This window comes from Nicotiana tomentosiformis, chromosome 3 (assembly GCF_000390325.3).
Source record: "Nicotiana tomentosiformis chromosome 3, ASM39032v3, whole genome shotgun sequence".
NCBI lineage: Eukaryota > Viridiplantae > Streptophyta > Magnoliopsida > Solanales > Solanaceae > Nicotiana > Nicotiana tomentosiformis.
Genome location: NC_090814.1, coordinates 127033657 through 127051859, shown reverse-complemented (window position 1 = coordinate 127051859; position 18203 = coordinate 127033657). Strand labels below are relative to the sequence as shown.

General features: G+C 36.4%; 2 protein-coding genes across 3 annotated transcripts; one reads left to right on the top strand and one right to left on the bottom strand.

The window, feature by feature from the left end:
* Nucleotides 1-37: 37 nt before the first annotated feature.
* Nucleotides 38-10265, bottom strand: LOC104121627 (uncharacterized). 2 transcript variants are annotated; one of them, XM_009633665.4, is made up of 9 exons: nucleotides 9670-9811; nucleotides 8910-9074; nucleotides 7177-8442; nucleotides 4303-5991; nucleotides 3004-4086; nucleotides 2562-2666; nucleotides 2378-2467; nucleotides 759-869; nucleotides 38-687 (listed from the first exon to the last, which is right to left on the bottom strand). In XM_009633665.4, exons 2-9 carry the CDS (start codon nucleotides 8940-8942, stop codon nucleotides 148-150), a joined length of 4917 nt encoding a protein of 1638 aa, XP_009631960.1. In that variant the 5' UTR covers nucleotides 8943-9074; nucleotides 9670-9811; the 3' UTR covers nucleotides 38-147. The 2 variants fall into 2 exon arrangements, with proteins under 2 accessions (XP_009631960.1, XP_009631959.1); XM_009633664.4 differs by lacking the exon at nucleotides 8910-9074 and having other exon boundaries at nucleotides 9670-10265.
* A 1314-nt stretch (nucleotides 10266-11579) lies between these two features.
* LOC138908467 (uncharacterized) lies at nucleotides 11580-11894 on the top strand. The gene has a single exon (XM_070199134.1). It carries the CDS (start codon nucleotides 11580-11582, stop codon nucleotides 11892-11894), a length of 315 nt encoding a protein of 104 aa, XP_070055235.1.
* The last annotated feature ends 6309 nt before the right edge of the window (nucleotides 11895-18203 follow it).

The window sequence follows — 18203 nt, the reverse complement described above, 5'->3', positions numbered from 1 at the left end:
ATTATAAGCATTGAACGGCTAAATCTTTCTTGAGCAGTTCCGAACAAATAACTAGTATATCACTGTAAAGAAGATTACAGTGTCATATACCGTGGTTATTCGGCATTAAGCACTCAAAAGAATGGATATACTATACAGCAAATAAATTCATAATTCTCCATTCTCATTGCAGGTAACTGCAGCAAAAAACTGCTCTGCTTTATCAAGTACATCAGTAGATAATCTAGAGTGCAACATCCATGCGGCAGTACTCTCAGGCACAGATGAATTGCTCTTCAGACCCTTACCTTCACAAGGCTTCAACACTTTATTGTCTCTTAAGCTTCGGATTCTGCCAGTTCTAGTAGTTGGCAATGGACCACCTCTCTGGGAAAGGACCCTAGCATTGCGTTGATTGTTACGATTTGATCTCAGTGGGACGTCAACTTGAAGGTTTTTAGATTCAGGAACCAGCTGAGCAGATGCAACAGCCTCATCTAGTGATGGATTATTAGGTACTGCAAAAGAATCAGGAGAGGGAAGATTACTTCTACAAGCTTTCAGCAAAGCAAGGAGCATATCTGGGCTGAGTTCTTGCTGAATGACATCCTTATTCTGTTCACATCCAAAGCAGGCAGCAACCATGGTACCCGCCAAGACTGGCATTAACTCAGGATCACTAAAGAACACAAAAGGCAGGTCGCATACCTGTGCCACACAATCCACAATTAAATATATGTTTTAGGTGAAGTCTTAAGTTGAATAGAAGATTTACGTACCTTGTGAAGAATTGTAGGGCTCTTTCCCCATCGAAGAACAGCTTGGTTTTCATGATGGAACAATGAAAAATAACTAAGAAGCGACAATGATTCCAGCAGCAGCAAACCAATCTGAGACACAGAATGCCCAAATAGAAAAGACTATATTAATCAGTCCTGTACTTTGACAAGAAGCAAATAAATGTGAAAACAGTGACTCCCAACAAAAGTCTACAAAACCATTAAGCGTTAATGCTGCTCTCTAACAGGAAACTACAATTTTTCCTAATAAAATGCTGTATCCAAGGAACATTCTCATTCAATTCTGGAATCCAGAAAAAGTCAAACAAGACTGAGATACCTTAACATCACAAGGGATAAGTTCATAACTTATTTGAACAAGGGCCAGGTGGTAATTATGGACAGTACTACAACAGGGAGTCATCCAATCACCAAGATCCGTTTTGCTATTGATTGACCCTGTATGTTTAAGATCTTTTATGTTTTATGCGAGGGTAAATATCTTTTTTTTATAAGGTACATGATATTATTAGCAATGGGAAAGCTCCCGTATACAACAGGTATACCAAAAAGGTAGAGAATCTACAACGCGATGGTAAATATCTACCAAGCTATTTTTCATAAGGTTTCTGCCTCAAGATCTTAATCAGAGAAGTTCACAGGGCTGTTTGATTGCTGACTTGCTGTTTTGACATTTAGATTTCTGTCACGTCAGAAAAGTTACAGAAGCTTCCAGACAAACCAAGTCTATCCAAGAAGATATTGGAACATAAATTTGGAAGAGATGATGGAGGCAGGAGTTCATATTGGTCATGGTACTAGGAAATGGAATCCTAAAATGGCGCCTTATATCTCTACAAAGCGTAAGGGTGTTCATATTACAAATCTTACTAGAACGGCTCGTTTTTTATCAGAAGTACAAACAAAGCGAAGCGCTACTTTTAGCCCTTTCAAGAATATGAAGGCCCACGTGACACTCAGCGCTAACACTCCCAAATCTGGAAATCCTTCTTTCCAAAACCATATTTGATGATATAAACGCGAAGTTTATACAATGTTGAGCATCAATTTAGACCTTCACAGAGTAAAAGCCTCACGCTGTGTCTTCTCATTACTAGATGGTTGCAATACATATCTAGGAATTCCGAATTTAATTATATAATTTACACTCCTTTATCAAAGAAATATTAGTTATACAAGAAAATTCGCATCAATTTAGACCTTCACAGAGTAAAAGCCTCACGCTGTGTCTTCTCATTACTAGATGGTTGCAATACATATCTAGGAATTCCGAATTTAATTATATAATTTACACTCCTTTATCAAAGAAATATTAGTTATACAAGAAAATTCAGTGTTTCTAAGAAACGCATGACAACCAACAAGTAATACACTGACAATCTTTCCTATCGTCCATCAGCTTAAATGGTAAGTAAACTTGAGTTAGGATTTCTTTCCAAATGAAAATGGACAATCTCTCTTGCACTTTCCTACTCTCCAACCAAAAGACACGGTGGCTTTCCAAGACTAGCATAAACAGCACCTTTCTAAGTCCAATAAACTTGTGAGGTGTACAATTTGAAGGCCAAAACATGAAAGCAAAAGCATCAGAAAGAAACCTGGTCAGTTGCTCCGCCCCATTTGCTCGTGCAATGAGAGAGAAGAAAACTCATCAAGTGAAAGAATTCCATCTTCAGATCTGGTCGGGCCTGTGATCCAGAAAAGAGAATAAAGAGTCACTTTATTAACATCTAAAACTTTTAGAAAGGGAAAGTTGATGTAAAAAATTCCAAATTGACTTACGAGCATCTTCTGGACAAAAGATATGTCTATTAATGCTAAATTGTTCAACACTTTTAGTACACCAGTTGCCACATCTTCAAAATTGGATGGAAGGACAAATGATGCCTGCAAAGAAAGGTTTCAGTAAGAATAAGTGGTAGACACAGAGATAAGCAGACTATGAACGCAAACTCAAGGTTAGGTTTCATCTTCCTTTAACATAGGAACAGTTTCAAACAATTACTTCCCGTACTAGAATGATTCATTGTTACATGCTTACGGTAGAGAAGTCTAGTAAAGAACACAACAAAGTAGCAAACAAATGAGGTTCGACTACATCCTAATGCTTACAGATAAAGCCCAGTAAGATTCATGGACTACAAAATTGCACAAAATCAGCGCCGTGCAGAAAACCTCAAAAATGGATTTTACAAACAAATTTAATGAAATTCACGAAGTTCACCTGTTCAGAACATCTATTGTTAGCCTGCAATAAAACGGCTGTCAACATTGATGGAAGACAAACTAAGCCAGTCTCAGATATGGCAGAAAGAAGAAACTTTACAGCCTGCTTCAACACTGATGCATTTCCACTAATATGACCTTTACTATTATCTTGAGATTTCTTCTCGACCATCTGAAGGGTATCATATGTCACGATGGTTGTAGATTCCTGCAATACATCTGCAGTTTCCGTATTAGCAGCAAGTAAGTCAACTTTGTCAGAGTTCCGATCAATTACAACTGAGCCCTCATTTTCTTTTATTTTAGAAAATTCATCCAGGGGCCTATCCTCCGGTACATCCGGCAAAGACGAAGCTACACCTCCATTTACTGCGGGAAATACCAATTTACCATCATTCTGGGAATTGCACAAAGGAGAAGAAGACTTCAAGTCTGCAGCTTCAGCAAGTTCGATGTCGTTCTTTTCATTACTTCGAGTTGATACAGTAGGAAAGTTTTTACATGTTATTGAAGACACATTTCTGAATCTGGATGTAAGAACTGCCAACAGATTTACGCCAAGGAGGATTGATGAAGGGAAAGGTGAACCTTCTACAGGTGGTCTATCATAAAGTGCAAAAAGATCCCGTAACCGGTGAATAACTTGGTATGCAATTACAAGCTCAATCAAACCATCTTGCAGTTGAAGGGCACGTTCATCCGAACTTGCATGACCAATGATTGCTGCAGCAGTCCAAAGGAAACCATCCAGAATTTCAGAGATTAACTCCAATCTGTCAGTTGATGTCTTACAGCTAACCAGGTTGGCAGAAGCAGAGCCATTTGATGAGGCTGCAATTTTGATGTAGTTTTCAAGAGCTGCCGCCAACATGGGGATTATAGGGGGCAGTAGATTCTGAGCAAGAAAATAACCCTTGTTTGCAGCAGCTGAAAGTACAACCTTCAGAAGCCTTAGAAGGTACAATGTCACCTGGCAGCTTTCTGGCTTTGATGTGTGAGATGCGGGAAGTGCAGAAGCAATAAAATCAACCAGACCAGCTTGACGAGAAGCCTGCAGCTCAGCATCCCTTCCCTCCAAAAACTAGTTACAAAAAAAATGCCAGAATCAATAAGTTTACTATTATTTCATGAAACAAAGTTGACCTATTAAAGCCACAATATTTTCAAAAACTGATTCTAGCCAAAACGTTGTTTTATGTTGCAGTTATTCATGGCAGGATAAACAACTTTTTTATCTTAATACCACTACATTGTCAGGCAAGTGAAACAAACTTCACATAGAAGTGTAATATATCACCTTAATTATTTCAGCTGTTATTAGTCCAAAGCTTGCAGCCCCTTCTTTTCTTGCTTGACGAAGTCTTTGAAGTTCTTGGAGCCACTTCGCAATCTTCGCCCTCGCATTTGCCACTGCAGTTCTATACACAAAACCTGCATTTTCAGTACCGCCGATTGAAGGCTCAGGAAAATCATATTTCAATGCCATAAGTCGTTGGCGAATTCTTTTGATCCTTCGTTTTAATGAATGTTGGGTAGCCATGTGGCCAGTAGCAAGCGTAGAGCCTTCAGGAGCAACACCACTATTTTCGTTATTATCTTCACAGTTACTGATTGGCGTAGATCTACCTTGCCCCTCCTTAGCCACAGAACGACGGAATAATGGCGAAGACTGATCTCTGAAGTCCATTGAAGCTCTTTCCCGTATTTGCTCCAGATAAATTTTACGACGCTGTTCACTTTCTCTGAGTCTTTCAGCTAACTTCTGGGCCAGGAGTTCAGCTTCCTCCTGTTGAGCTTTGGCTCGAAACTCCTTTCTCCGCATCTGTTCCATAGCCTTTGCTTCGCGTGCAGCACTTGATGCTTTACGCTCCTCTTCCCTTCTTACCTGTGCCTCTTCCTTTTTCCTCTGTGTCTCTGCAAGGCGCTGCAACTTTTCTGCTTCAATTAGTTTCTTGCGTTCCAAAACAGCTTCTTCCCTTGCCATATCTTCTTTCTGTTTAGTTTTTAGCACTTGAAGCTTCTCAGCCCTCCTCAACTCAGAATCATGGAGTTTCTGCCGCAAGATGAGCTTTTTGTTCCCTTCATTGAGTGAAGTAATGAATCGAACTTCATTTACTTTTATGCTTTCATCGCCCGCCCTTCTCACAACTTCAGCTAGGTAAGCTTCATGTCGGGATTCACTGCGTTGGTGCCGAGCATGCATCACCTCTCGCAATTTCATACTACGCACGGATTGCCATTCATTTACGCGGTTCAGCTTCTCAGATGTTCGTTGAAGCTTTTGAACTCTCTCATTTTCAAGCTCACTTCTAATTCTCATTGCACGTGCATGCTTTTCTTCCGCTTCTTTTTTTAAGTCAATAGCTGACTTCTTCTTTTTCTCTGGAGACATGAGTTTGTCGTGCAAAATGCGTGCACGCTCTGCACTTTTCCTACTCATGCCAGGTGAATGCGAGAAACGAGATGAAACTCGGTATGGAGTGGAGAGTACATCTTCCCAGTTTCTCTTCTCCTTCCAAGCATCCATGGATCTCCAGGAGCTTCCATTTCGCTTTTCCTTGTCTCTTTCAGAATGTCTCTTCAAGTGATCTATTGGCTTTAGATTTTTCTCATTGTCTCTCTTGTTCTTTCCACCGACAGATGAGGAAACCCCCTCCTTAGGAGGTAATCTAGATGCATGAGAAGCAGACTTTCCCGAATCAACGTGCCTCTTCTCTCTACTCAAATTACCCAGAGAAGAATTAGATGCATTACTCTGCTTCCTGCTTTTCTCTAATGATTCACTTAAACTGCTTTTTTTGTCACCTTTCTCATTATATGTCTCCACAACACTAGAACTTCCACAATGATGATCATAACAATTAGATGCCATTTTCTCCATCCCTGTAGCTGACAAACTAGTTCTTTCATGTTGAATTTTTCGAAAAGCCTCAAGAGATGAAGCCAGTATTTCTGCCCTGTGTGGTGAAGTTGTCATCCGGCGGACCTGCAGTTAGAGGAAAGATCATACCACTTTAACAGTTTGTCACAAGGAAAAAGGAGTAGATAATCAATTTATCCATGTATCTCTGTATGTATAATAAACATTGATAACGAGGGTGGGCGTCAGGTAGTTCGGTTTGGATTCTGAAAACTTTGGTTGGAATTTTCGGTTTTCAAATTTAAGATATTACAATCCAAATCTAAAGACTGGTTAGTTTTTTAGAGTTCAGTTTCGGGATCAATAGGTTTCGTTATTTCGGATTTGTGGTTTAGGCCTATAAGTTTGGCTGCTTCTTACGAAAAAAGTGACCTCCAAAAGAGTATCCATAACTGGCCTAGGGCTTAGTTCAAGTGGTAGAGGTTGAGGGACTTGCGACTTGGGTCACAGATTCGAGCCCAGCACCATACGAACTAAGCCTAATATTTAAATGGAGAAGATTAGGGAGGCGGGCCCATTATCCTTGAGTTTTGAAGGCTGCGGTTGTTCCTAATTGGTTGGCCCCAGACGAATTTCTTGGTCATTCAAAAAAAAAAGCTTTTTTTTGGGCAATAGAAAAATAGAGAATTAGATTGAACTGGACCAAATCGCGTGATTTTTTTTAATGAAACAAAAACCTTGTAAATCGAACCGAATTAACCTAAAATGGATGGAACTGACCGAATGTACACCCCAATTCGATCTCCATCATTGCTAGTGGTAGGTTACATTAAAGAGAGTGGCACCTGCAGCTTACGAATTCTAGATCCGCCTTCAGTGAACAAAAGAATTCCCCCCCCCCCCCAACACACACAAATAAGGCGCCAAAGAGGGCGATGTTGTCATGATTGTTCATCCAATTACTATCGAATAGGTAAAAATAAATGAAAAGAAAATTCAAGAATCCCAATGTTGTTGCCTGCTGGGGGAAGCGTATTTGAAAAGACAGAATATATCCCTCCGTTTAACGAGCTGAAGGACTTCCCTGGCCCAAACTGTGGGCGCTACCAGTACCAAAAACCAGGTAAAAGACATGCAAAACCATTTCTTTAGCATAGATGGAATATAATAATGACTGGCCAGCAGATATTCTTGGTATGCATGCATGCATTCAAAACTGCAGTTTTTCAACTTCCAAATGGCTGAGATTGTTGTGTAATTTTTTACAGTTACCAATTTAAAACATTGAAAAATGAGAGCTAGAGTACTCACTTCCCATGAGAGAGCATGTGGTCTGCGATGGTTAGACTTCATGGTCAGAGGTGTTCCATCAGTCGCATGAGAACTGGATTTTTTCAGTCTCTCAAATTCCGCCACTCTTGAACTCAGTTCTTTAAAATCAGATGCAGCTTCTTCAAGAACAAGAATAGACTCTTGTGTTTGCTCCAGGTCACATTCCAGTTCACAGAGTAGGTAGAGTTCATCTACTGCCCGATTAAGATTCTCAAAGAGAAAGCACCAGAGGCGTTGCCTGAACCTTTCTTTACTTTCACCAATGCCTTCTGCATCAATACTACTCAAGTTATAGTTTGATAAATCTTCAATAATTGAATCAACTCGTTTGCTCCTAAACTCTTCACAAGGAGACGACAGGTAAGGCTGCCCATTGTTTCCCGATCCTCCTTTATCGGGTGGCACTGGCTCAGAATCCTGTGAAGCGACCACTGTTTTTATATCCTGATCAACACTAGGCACTTCAGGGATTTCTGTGCAAGCTTCTTCAGATTCGACACTGTGCACAGTTACCCCACGAGGCCCTTCTCTGGCAGCAATGTTAAGCTTTTCGCCAGGACTGTTGCAAGTGTCACCTTTTTCAAGCTGGGTATGTCCACATTGCCCTCCAGAAAGAGGAGAAACAGCAGAAGCATTAACATCTTCTGAAGATAAATCCTTCAACTTCACACAATTTTTTTCAACAGCTTCAATCTTGGGAGACAAAGGATTCGAGCTGACAACTTGATGGCTTTCCTCAGTAACCAATCTATTTTTCTCTAGATCAGTTGGAGAAGTGTGTACAAAGGAATCACTTGTTTGATCAGCTTTTGTACCAAGCAGATCATGATTTAGAATGTCACCGAACTTAATTTCTGCTTGGACAGTACTTCCAAAATGAGATGTTAGAGCTCGATCGTCCAAGTCACCCCACTTGATATTTGGTATTATGTCATGGTTAATTATTTGAGGATATTCCTGACTGACTCCTTGATTGGAATCTGTTGGAAAACCTAAACTAACAGAATTACTACTGTGACTGACCACACATTTATCGTGCACAATCACTGCATCTTCCTTCGGAATTGAAGTAACATCATCATGCCTAATACAACGTCCACTTCCTTTTGAATGCTGAATGGCAGATTTAAAATTTTCACTTTTTACACTCAATGAAGACCGATTTTCTGGATTGCAAGAAGCAGTTCCTTGAGATGATCCTCCAACCCAACCATGTAGTGAAAACTTTGAACTGTGCCTGTGCTTCTGCACAAGAGGTCCACACATTGAATAACAAATAGACAAATTTTAATTGCGCAAAACGCAAGGCACTCTACATTATTGTTGATGAGAAAATTGCAGTTTAATCCTGATACATATAGCATCTGCTAATGACAAGACAACAGAGCATACAAGAAATAAGGCATTCAAATTCCAGGAAAGGTTGATTTATTGGTGAATCTCCTAAACGCAGAATTGCCAGAACTGTACTTACCTGTTTTTCTCTCTTTTTACTATTTCCTTTCTTCTTCTTTTTTGCATATTTTGCAAACATGTATTGCTATTAGCCACACATTCTACTCCATTCAAACCACTTAAACAGCAGTGAAGGAGTAAATTTCTTATACTTTAATAAGCTATAAGGCATAAGGATGATAAAGCAAGACGCCGTCCATTGCATTCAGTGTTCTGTGAAACAATGTTTTTTTGAACAACAATCCAGCAACACTTACTATCGTGAATCTTAGATGCCCCTGGTCTTCCATTATCTGCTTTCACCCCAGAACAGCGGAACTCACCCCATGCAGTGAAAAGAGGTGAAGGGATAGAGGGATATCTCAGTTTTTGCGATGAGCTAAATCCAGCACTTAAGAAGCATGTGCACAACACTATGGTCGCTAAAACGTACAAATGGAATTATCAGAAAGAGAAAGTGGAAGATTATAGATGAACCACGCGATAGAAAAATACAAATGTAAGAGTATTTCATTCAATAAATTTCCGTTTCAGCTTCAGCAATACGACAAAGAGAACCTATTCAGCTGCCCTTCATTTCTCTAGAGGGCTTTTCTTTGGTACCGATAACAAGAAAGAAAATATAAAACTTGCCCAATTAAATCACCATCTCTTCACTAAATGCCGGTGAATATGCCCAATTCTAGTGTAATCCACCAATCCATTTTTCAGAAACATATTGAAAATGATTAGTTCTTTCTCAAATAACTAAAATTCAACTAATTCATCTACATGAATTCAGGAAAAGTTCAATCCTTTGATACTTTTTCTAATAAAAGAATACCTGAAACACCAGATTATCAGGAGGTACATTCTTGACATTAGGCCAGTGACACGACTCAAACATGGTTTATAATGATTTGCATTCTACTATTAAACCCATTTTCATTCATCATCTTTCAGCTTAAACATAAAATTAAAACGATTTAAAAGCTGAATTAATTAATATTGAGAGATGGATGTGTGAAAAGTCCAGACCTTTTTAACTTGCATCCATCCAGAGCCTTCTTGATCATCCCCTCCTTCACTGCTCTCCATTAAACAACAATAGATTCCCAACCCCAAAATAAAATACCTTTACATTAATCACTAATTTGCAACACTAGTAAAAAAATATAAAAAGAACCCCCCCCCCCCCCCCCGCCGGCCCCTCGCCCAAACAAATAAATAATGTGATCCTTCTGAACAAAAAATAACGCCTTTCCTAATCTTATTAAAAGATACAAGCTCTAAATATATATTTTTTTAAAAAAAATTTAAAAAGAATGCAGAACAGCGACCGAAATATGATTTTGAGGAATATGGGTATCCAAATTCGATAAAAATGGGGCTGAAATTTGAGTAATAAAAGAAGAGTCTTGATGAAAATAAATAACCAGGAATGAACTTTGTTGGAAACTCCAAAGAGCTGAACTTTTAATCGTTGTTTTTCTTCCTTTAATTTTTTCCAATTTTCTAGGGTTTTGGGAGAGTGACGACCTCCATTAAAGAACCTAGCTGCATAAGAGAATGTGCTGAGAATAGTTAAATTAAATTTTTTATTCCGGGGGCATTGATTTTCTGTGAGGAAGAAGATGGTGTCTTCGTGACTTTATTTTTTACTAATATATCCTCAAATTTTGTCCATATTGACATTGAGGTCCCCTTTTTTTTTTTAATTTAACCAAGTCTTCCGTATCTACATAATGATTGAACTTTAAGCCAATCACAAGGGTTCCACTTGTTAAAGGGTGGGGCCCTTTTACAATTGCTGGAATTCTGGCCCCTATGGTCTAGGGTTCGAGGACGGTGGAGAGAATGAGCGAGGTGTTATGTTAGGTTTTTTTTTCTTTTTGTATTTTATGTTTGGTTTATTTTTTGTACTTTTATTTCCTATTCGATTCGATGTTTGAATTCGTATCCGAAAGTTTAACATTGAGAGGTAAAATGATATTTAAATTTGCGTATGAAAATTCAATATTGGGAGGTAAAGTTTTCCTAACCAACGACTTTATACTTAGAACTTGAATTTGAGATATTTAATCAAATAAGAATGAATAAATATTTATTACTCCACTACACCTCTATTGATTCGGTAATGCCAAAAGAACAATGTACATCTATGTGTTTGGGTTCCCTTCCTTTTCATATCGAGCAGATGCTTCAATTGAAATCTTGGTTTTCAGAGATCAAATTTTAATCTGAATAGCTAGCATTGAATGCAAGAACTAAAAAACTATCTCATATTAATAATTTAACCATAAAATAAATTACTTCCTCGGGGTAATTTAGTAAAACTCATTCTAATATTTAAGGATATGTATGAGGGAGCGAAGACTCGGGTGAGGACCGCGAGAAGTGACTCAGATTATTTTCCAATGGAGATGGGGTTGCATCAGGGATCGGCTCTTAGCCTGTTTTTGTATGCCTTAGCATTAGATGTGCTGACCCGACACATGCAAAGGGAGGTGTCATGGTGTATGCTATTCGCTGATGACATAATATTGCTTGACGAGACGCGAGGCGGAGTTAACGCTAGGTTGGAAGTTTGGAGACAGACACTGGAGTTTAAAGGTTTCAAGTTGAGTATGTTAAAAACTGAGTATTTGGAATACAAGTTTAGTGATGGGTTGCATGAAGAAGAAGTGGAAGTGAAGATTGGTACTCAAGTCATCCCTAAAAGAGATAGTTTCAAGTATCTTGGAGCTATTATTCAAGGCAATGGGGAGATTGACGAGGATGTTACTCATCGTATTGGAGTAGGGTGGATGAGATAATTCGCCCTAGGGGTTTTGTGTGATATGAATGTACCACCTGGACTTAAGGGCAAGTTCTACAGAGTGGTGGTTAGACCAACTATATTGTATGGAGTTGAGTGCTAGCATGTCAAAAAGTCTCATGTCTAGAAGATGAAAGTAGCTGAAATGAGGATGTTGAGATGGATGTGTGGGCATACCAGGAAGGAAATGATTAGGAATGAAGTTATTAGGGACATGGTAGGAGTGACATCTATGGAGGACAAGTTGCGGGAATCTAGGTTGAGATGGTTCGGGCATGTGAAAAGGAAAGACATAGATGCACCGGTCAGGAGGTGTGAGGGGTTATCCATGGTTGGTCTGCGGAGGGGAAGGAGTAGGCTTAAGAACTATTGGGGAGAGGTTATTAGGCAGGACATGTCATTGCTTCAACTTACCGAGGATATGACCATCGATAGGAAGATATAGAGGCCGAGGATTATGATTGTAGGTTGACAGTTAGTAGTGTGTTCCTCCTATGCTTACCAGTAGTGCTAAGACTATTTTTGTAACCCCATACACCGTTTATGAGATTTCACCGAATTTGTTATTGTTGTTGTTGTTCATTCTAATATTTTAACTTTAAGTATATCTTAATCAAAAAAAGTATCAAAAAACTAAGATCGATAATAAGAGACATGAAATCAGCTCGCATTCATCGCATGATGACAAAATGAAAAAACTAAGAGTTCGTTTGGATTAGCTGATTATAAATAATTGATAAGCTTGAAGTGCTGAAACTAACTTTTTAAATAAGCATTTACGTGTTTGGATAGACGTGTTGAAACTGATAATAAGCAGTTGATATGTTTGGTAGAAAAGTGCTGATAAGCTATTCTATTATTAAAATGACTAAAATACTCTTAAAAACTTTACAAAAGATTATATATTAAAAAGTTTCTTTATAAAGAAAATGATGAACAACGAATATAGAATGATGAAAAAGTTAAAAAATTATTTTGAAAAAAGATTTTGTGAATTAAAAATATTATTAAGGATAAATTAGTAAAAGCCTCGGTCAAACTAAAATTGCTTATAAGCTGAAAAGTCATAAGTTGGGGTGACTAAGAGCCCGTTTGAATTAGCTGCTTGTAAATAGCTGATAAGTTTAAAGTGCTGAAAAGTATTTTTAAGTGCTGAAACTGATATTTTAAATAAGCATTTACGTGTTTGGATAGGTGTGCTGAAACTAATAATAAACAATTGATGTGTTTGGTAGAAAAATGCTGATAAATTATTCTTTTGTTAAAAAGACTAAAATATCCTTAAAAAAATTTAGAAAAGATTATAAATTAAAAAGTTTCTTTGTAAAGAAAAAGATGAACAAGGAATATGGGATGAAAATAAAGTTAGAACATTTATTTTGGGAAAAATATTTTGTGAATTAAAAATTATTATTAAGCATAAACCAGTAAAAGTCTTGGTCAAACAAAAAGTGCTTATAAGTTGAAAAGCCATAAGTTGGAGGTGACCAACTTATGACTTATGGCTCATTTTAGCTGATGAGCACTTTGGGTATTTATCAAACGCATAAATAAGACAAAAAGTGCTTATAAGCAGTTTGTTCAGCTTATAAAGCCAAACACCCTCTAACTTATAACTTATGACTGATTTTAGCTTATAAGTACTTTGAGTGTTTACCAAACGCGTAGATAAGCCAAAAATACTTATAAGCCAGTTTGACCAACTTATAGGCTTAGCCAAACACCCTCTAAACTCTTGAAGGTGTTTTTGATATATCATACTATATTATAAGCATGAAAATCAAAAGTTGAATGTGAAAGACTAATATAACCCTATAATATTATTGGACTTTTATGCCATTAAGAGTTATATTAATATTTAATAATACATCCAATATTAATAAAAGAACGGAAAAGGGCCAAAATGCCCTTGAACTATCTGAAATAGCTCAAAAATACCCTTCGTTTGTTTTTGGTACCAAACATATCCTTGCCGTCTATTTCTTGGACCACAAATGCCCTTAAACTGTTAGTCTTGTCATTGAAGGTGACATGACAGTCCAACTGGGTTAGATTTGCTTATATGACCATCCACCTAAACAATCCAACATGGCAAAATTATTTTTCCGAATGTTTTTTAAAAATACAAAATCAACACTTATTCCGAAAAAAGTAAAAAAATTCTGGAAAAATTATTTTCCGAAAAAATAATTTTCGGAAAAAATATTTTCCGGATTTAAAAAAAATACAAAATCAATACTTGTTTAGAAAAAAAAGTAAAAAAAAAAAAACCGAAAAAATAATTTTCCGAAAAAATATTTTTTTCGGAAATATTTTACTTTTTTTCATAATAAGTGTTGATTTTGCATTTTAATAAAAATTTTCGAAATAAATAATTTTCTAGAAAGTGTTGATTTTGTGGTCCAAATGCCATTAAACAGTTATTTTTCCGAAAATAATTTTTTCGGAATTGTTTTTACTTTTTTTCGGAATAAGTGTTGATTTTGTATTTTTTTTAAAATCCGAAAAAATATTTTTTCGGAAAATAATTTTTTCAGAATTTTTTTACTTTTTTGGGAATAAGTGTTGATTTTGTATTTTTAAAAAAAATTCGGAAAAATAATTTTGCCATGTTGAATTGCTTAGGTGGATGGCCATGTAAGCAAATCTAACCCAGTTGGATTGTTGTGTCACCTTCAATGACAATACTAACAATTTAAGGGCATTTGTGGTCCAAAAAATAGACGGCAAGGATATTTTTGGTACCAAAAACAAATAAAAAGTATTTTTGAGCTATTTTAGATAGTTCAAGGGCATTTTTGGCCCTTTTCCGATAAAAGAATATGTAAGCTCTAAAAGTTAGTTTTATAACATTAAATTTGCCTTGAGATTGTCAAAGAATTTATTAAGGTACATGCATCTAAATTCTTCACTATACAAAGTTAAGCTCTTTAATTTCTCATGCGTATAATACTCCCTCCGTTCACTTTTAATTATCCATTATACTAAAAATACATTTTAACTTTTACCTATCCACTATAATAAATCAAGAGAAAAATAATCTTTTTATATTGTTTACCATTATCATTAACTACTCATTCCCCAAACCAGTTCCCAATTCTTTTGAAAATCCTATCCTTATTATGGGTAAAATTAAAAATACATTTCATTTATTTTTTCTAAAAGAGAGTGCAAAGTCAAAAGTGAACAACTAAAATTGAACGGAGGGAGTAATTTTTATAGATATCATTTACAGTTCTTATATTTTATCTTCTTCTTCTATTTTTCTTAGCTTAAATATTCAGATTGTTATAATTTTTAAGTGAAAATCTTTTCTTATAAATGCAATCATGATTCAAAGAGTTTACTATTCATGTACAAAACAATGTAATTTTGTCAATTTTGTACTAATTATATGGAATACACGTACAACGCACGTGCACATGAACTAATATAATAAAATTGAGGTGAAATCTTGATTTTAGTTCAAGAATAATTGAAGATCTTGCAATATAGTATCATGGTGAATACGAACATTAAGTGTGAAAGCTTTCCGGTGTGGCCATGTCGGTGGACACTGCAGTCTGCAGATATTAAAGCATTTTATGATCAAATTAAATGAATGATTAAATGTTCTTCCCTTTCCGAGTGGTGGGATCCAAAACTATTACAACAAAGTTTTTGAAATACAATTCACACAATCAGTACCCAATGCTTGAAATCTTATTACTGGTTTCGGTTTTTTGTATGTATCGTGTAATTATGGTCAATATTTTGACTAATGGAATCCATCTCACATAAGCATAAGCATCTTTGCAGAATATAGACTTTGTTGGCAATATTCTTTGGGACCCAAAAATATTGCATTGTGTGGTGTACATCATTTTCACAAGTTGTATCTCTTCTTTTACACCTAAAAGGCCAATGCTTTTTTTGCCTATAAAAAGAAAGGCCATTAGTTCATTTTAAAGACAAGAGTGAGTTGATGTAGTGGTGAGTACCTTCCACTTCCAACAAAGAGGTTGTGAATTCGAGTCACCCCAAGAGCAAGGTGGGGAGTTCTTAGAGGGAGGGAGTCGAGGGTCTATCGAAAATAACCTCTCTACCATAGGGTAGGGGTAATGTCTGCGTACACACTACCCTCCCCATACCCCACTAGTTGTTGTTGTTGTTATTGTTGTTGTTGTTGTTGTATTAGTTCATTTTAGACACACCAACAATACTTGAGTCTTCATTTCTTGTTTCTTCCTTTTCTCCTTTATTAAGAGTGTTTTGTATGAGAGTTAGTGTTGTGAAGTATTTGTGTGAACCCTTTCTTTGAAGTGATCTTGTGAGATTATTCTCTTAAGGTATTTGGGATTAATTAGAGTGTTTACTCTAATTTTGTACTCTCTTTTGTACTCATATTGGTATAGTGAAATTGCTCCTCTCCGCTTGTGGACGTATGTCACTTTGACTGAATCACGTTAAATTGGTGTCTTCTTCATCTTCTTTAATTGCCGTTATTATCAACTTGCATTGTCTTTGTTATTGTCATTATAATGTTATTTGGCTAAATTCCGTACTACCAGGGTTCCCGATCCTAACAAATTGGTATCAGAGCCGTATCTAACCAGGTTTGTTTCAGTAGCCAATATGACTTTAACAAAGACTTATGTTTAGAAATTTGATCGAAGTGCAAACTTCGGAATGTGAAAATTAAAAATGGAGACTGTCCCAATTCAGGATGAGTTAGATTTGGCGTTGCAAGGAAAGGAGAAGAAGCCGGATAAAATGACGGATGAGGAGTTTACCGTCATAGATAAAAAGGCAAAAGCATGTATCATTTTAAATCTCTCAAATGAGGTTTTACGTGAAGTTTCTGTAGAAACCACAACCAAAGGTATGTGAGAAAAATTGAAAACCTTATATATGAAGAGGACGGTGGAAAATAGATTTTACCTGAAGCAGAAACTTTATACAATTTGTATGGGTGAAGGTACCTTTATTCTCTCTCATCTTGACACCTTTGATTCCATTCTTATGGATTTGAATAATATAGATGCTGAAATTAAAGATGAGGATCAAGCCGTGTTACTGCTTTGTTCTCTACCCCCATCTTTTAAGCATATAAGAAATACTATGCTTTATGCAAAGGATAATATCTCCTATAAGGATATTAAATCTATCTTAAAATCAAAAGAACATATATATAGTGATATTACTGGGGAAGCTAGTGGAACTCAAGCGGAAGTTGGCTTGTTTGTTAGGGGCAAATCCGACTCCATATCCAGATACAATAATTTAGAGTGTCGCTATTCTCATAAGAAAGGTCACATTATCTCTCAATGCTATAAACTGAAAAATAAAGAAAAGCATAAAGAAAGAAAAAATGAGCACAAAAATACTGACACCGCCGAAGCTAGTGTAGCAACTGATGAAATTGAGGGAACTATATTTTTAGCAACTGAAACTAGTTTCAGATTAGACAATGAGTGGATTTTAGATTCCGATTATTCATATTATATGTGTCATAGCAGAGACTTATTTTCTACATATGATTCAGTTGCAGGTAGAGTTGTCCAACTAGATAACAATATTACTTGTAACGTTATTGGCAAAGGTACAATTCAGATTAGAATGTACGATGATGTGGTGAGAACTCTCACCGATGTTAGATATGTTCATGAGTGGAAGAAAAATCTCATCTCTTTGGGCACTATAGAATCCCTCGGGTGCAAATTTACTGGTGAAGGTGGAGTTCTAAAAAGTTTTCAAGGTACTCTTGTGATCATGAAAACATACAGATCTGGTTCGTTGTATACTTTATTGGTCTCCACTGTTATAGGCCCTACTACAGTTTCGGTATCAGATAACTTGTCTGATTTTGATGGCATTAATTTTTGACATATGCCCATTGGGGCTTTTGCGGAGAAAGTTGAGCAAATTTATTATATCAGCCAAAATTAGGCCAAGGTGGAGATTTATAATTATGGCCAATATTTTAGCTAATGGAGTCCATCTCACATAAGTATAAGCATCCTTGCAAAGTATAGACTTTGTTGGCAATATACTTTGGGACCCAAAAATATTGTATTGTGTGGTGGACATCATTTGCACAAGTTGTATTTCTTCTTTTACACCTAAGAGGCCAATACTTTTTTGCCTATAAAAGGGAAGTCCATTAGTTCATTTTAGACACACCAACAAGACTTCAGTCTTCATTTCTTGTTTCTTCCTTTCCTCCTTTATTAAGAGTGTTTTGTACGAAAGTTAGTGTTGGGAAATACTTGTGTGAACCCTTTATTTGGAGTGATCTTGCGAGATTATTCTCTTAGGGTATTTGGGATTAATTAGAGTATTTACTCTAATTTTGTACTCTTATTGGTATAGTGAAATTGATCATCTCCGCTTGTGGACGTAGGTCACTTTGACCGAACCACGTTAAATTGATGTCTTCTTTATCTTCTTTAATTGCCATTATTGTCAACTTGCATTGTCTTTGTTATTGTCATTATAACGTTGTTTGGCAAAATTTCGCACTACCCGAGTTCCCGATCCTAACATATCGTTTAAGGTTACTCAGTAAAAAAATTATTTGATAGCCTTAATTATTTAACTAAATTTACCTTTATCTCTTTCGTAAATAATTAAATGTGTAATTAATAACTATATGCCTTGTTGGTGTAGTAAAAATGAAATTGAAAAATATAATTAATGCCTCTTGATTTTTCTGAAGAACTAAATTGTTAGTATGGATAAAAATGACAAATTAAAAAGGACATAGGAGTAAATA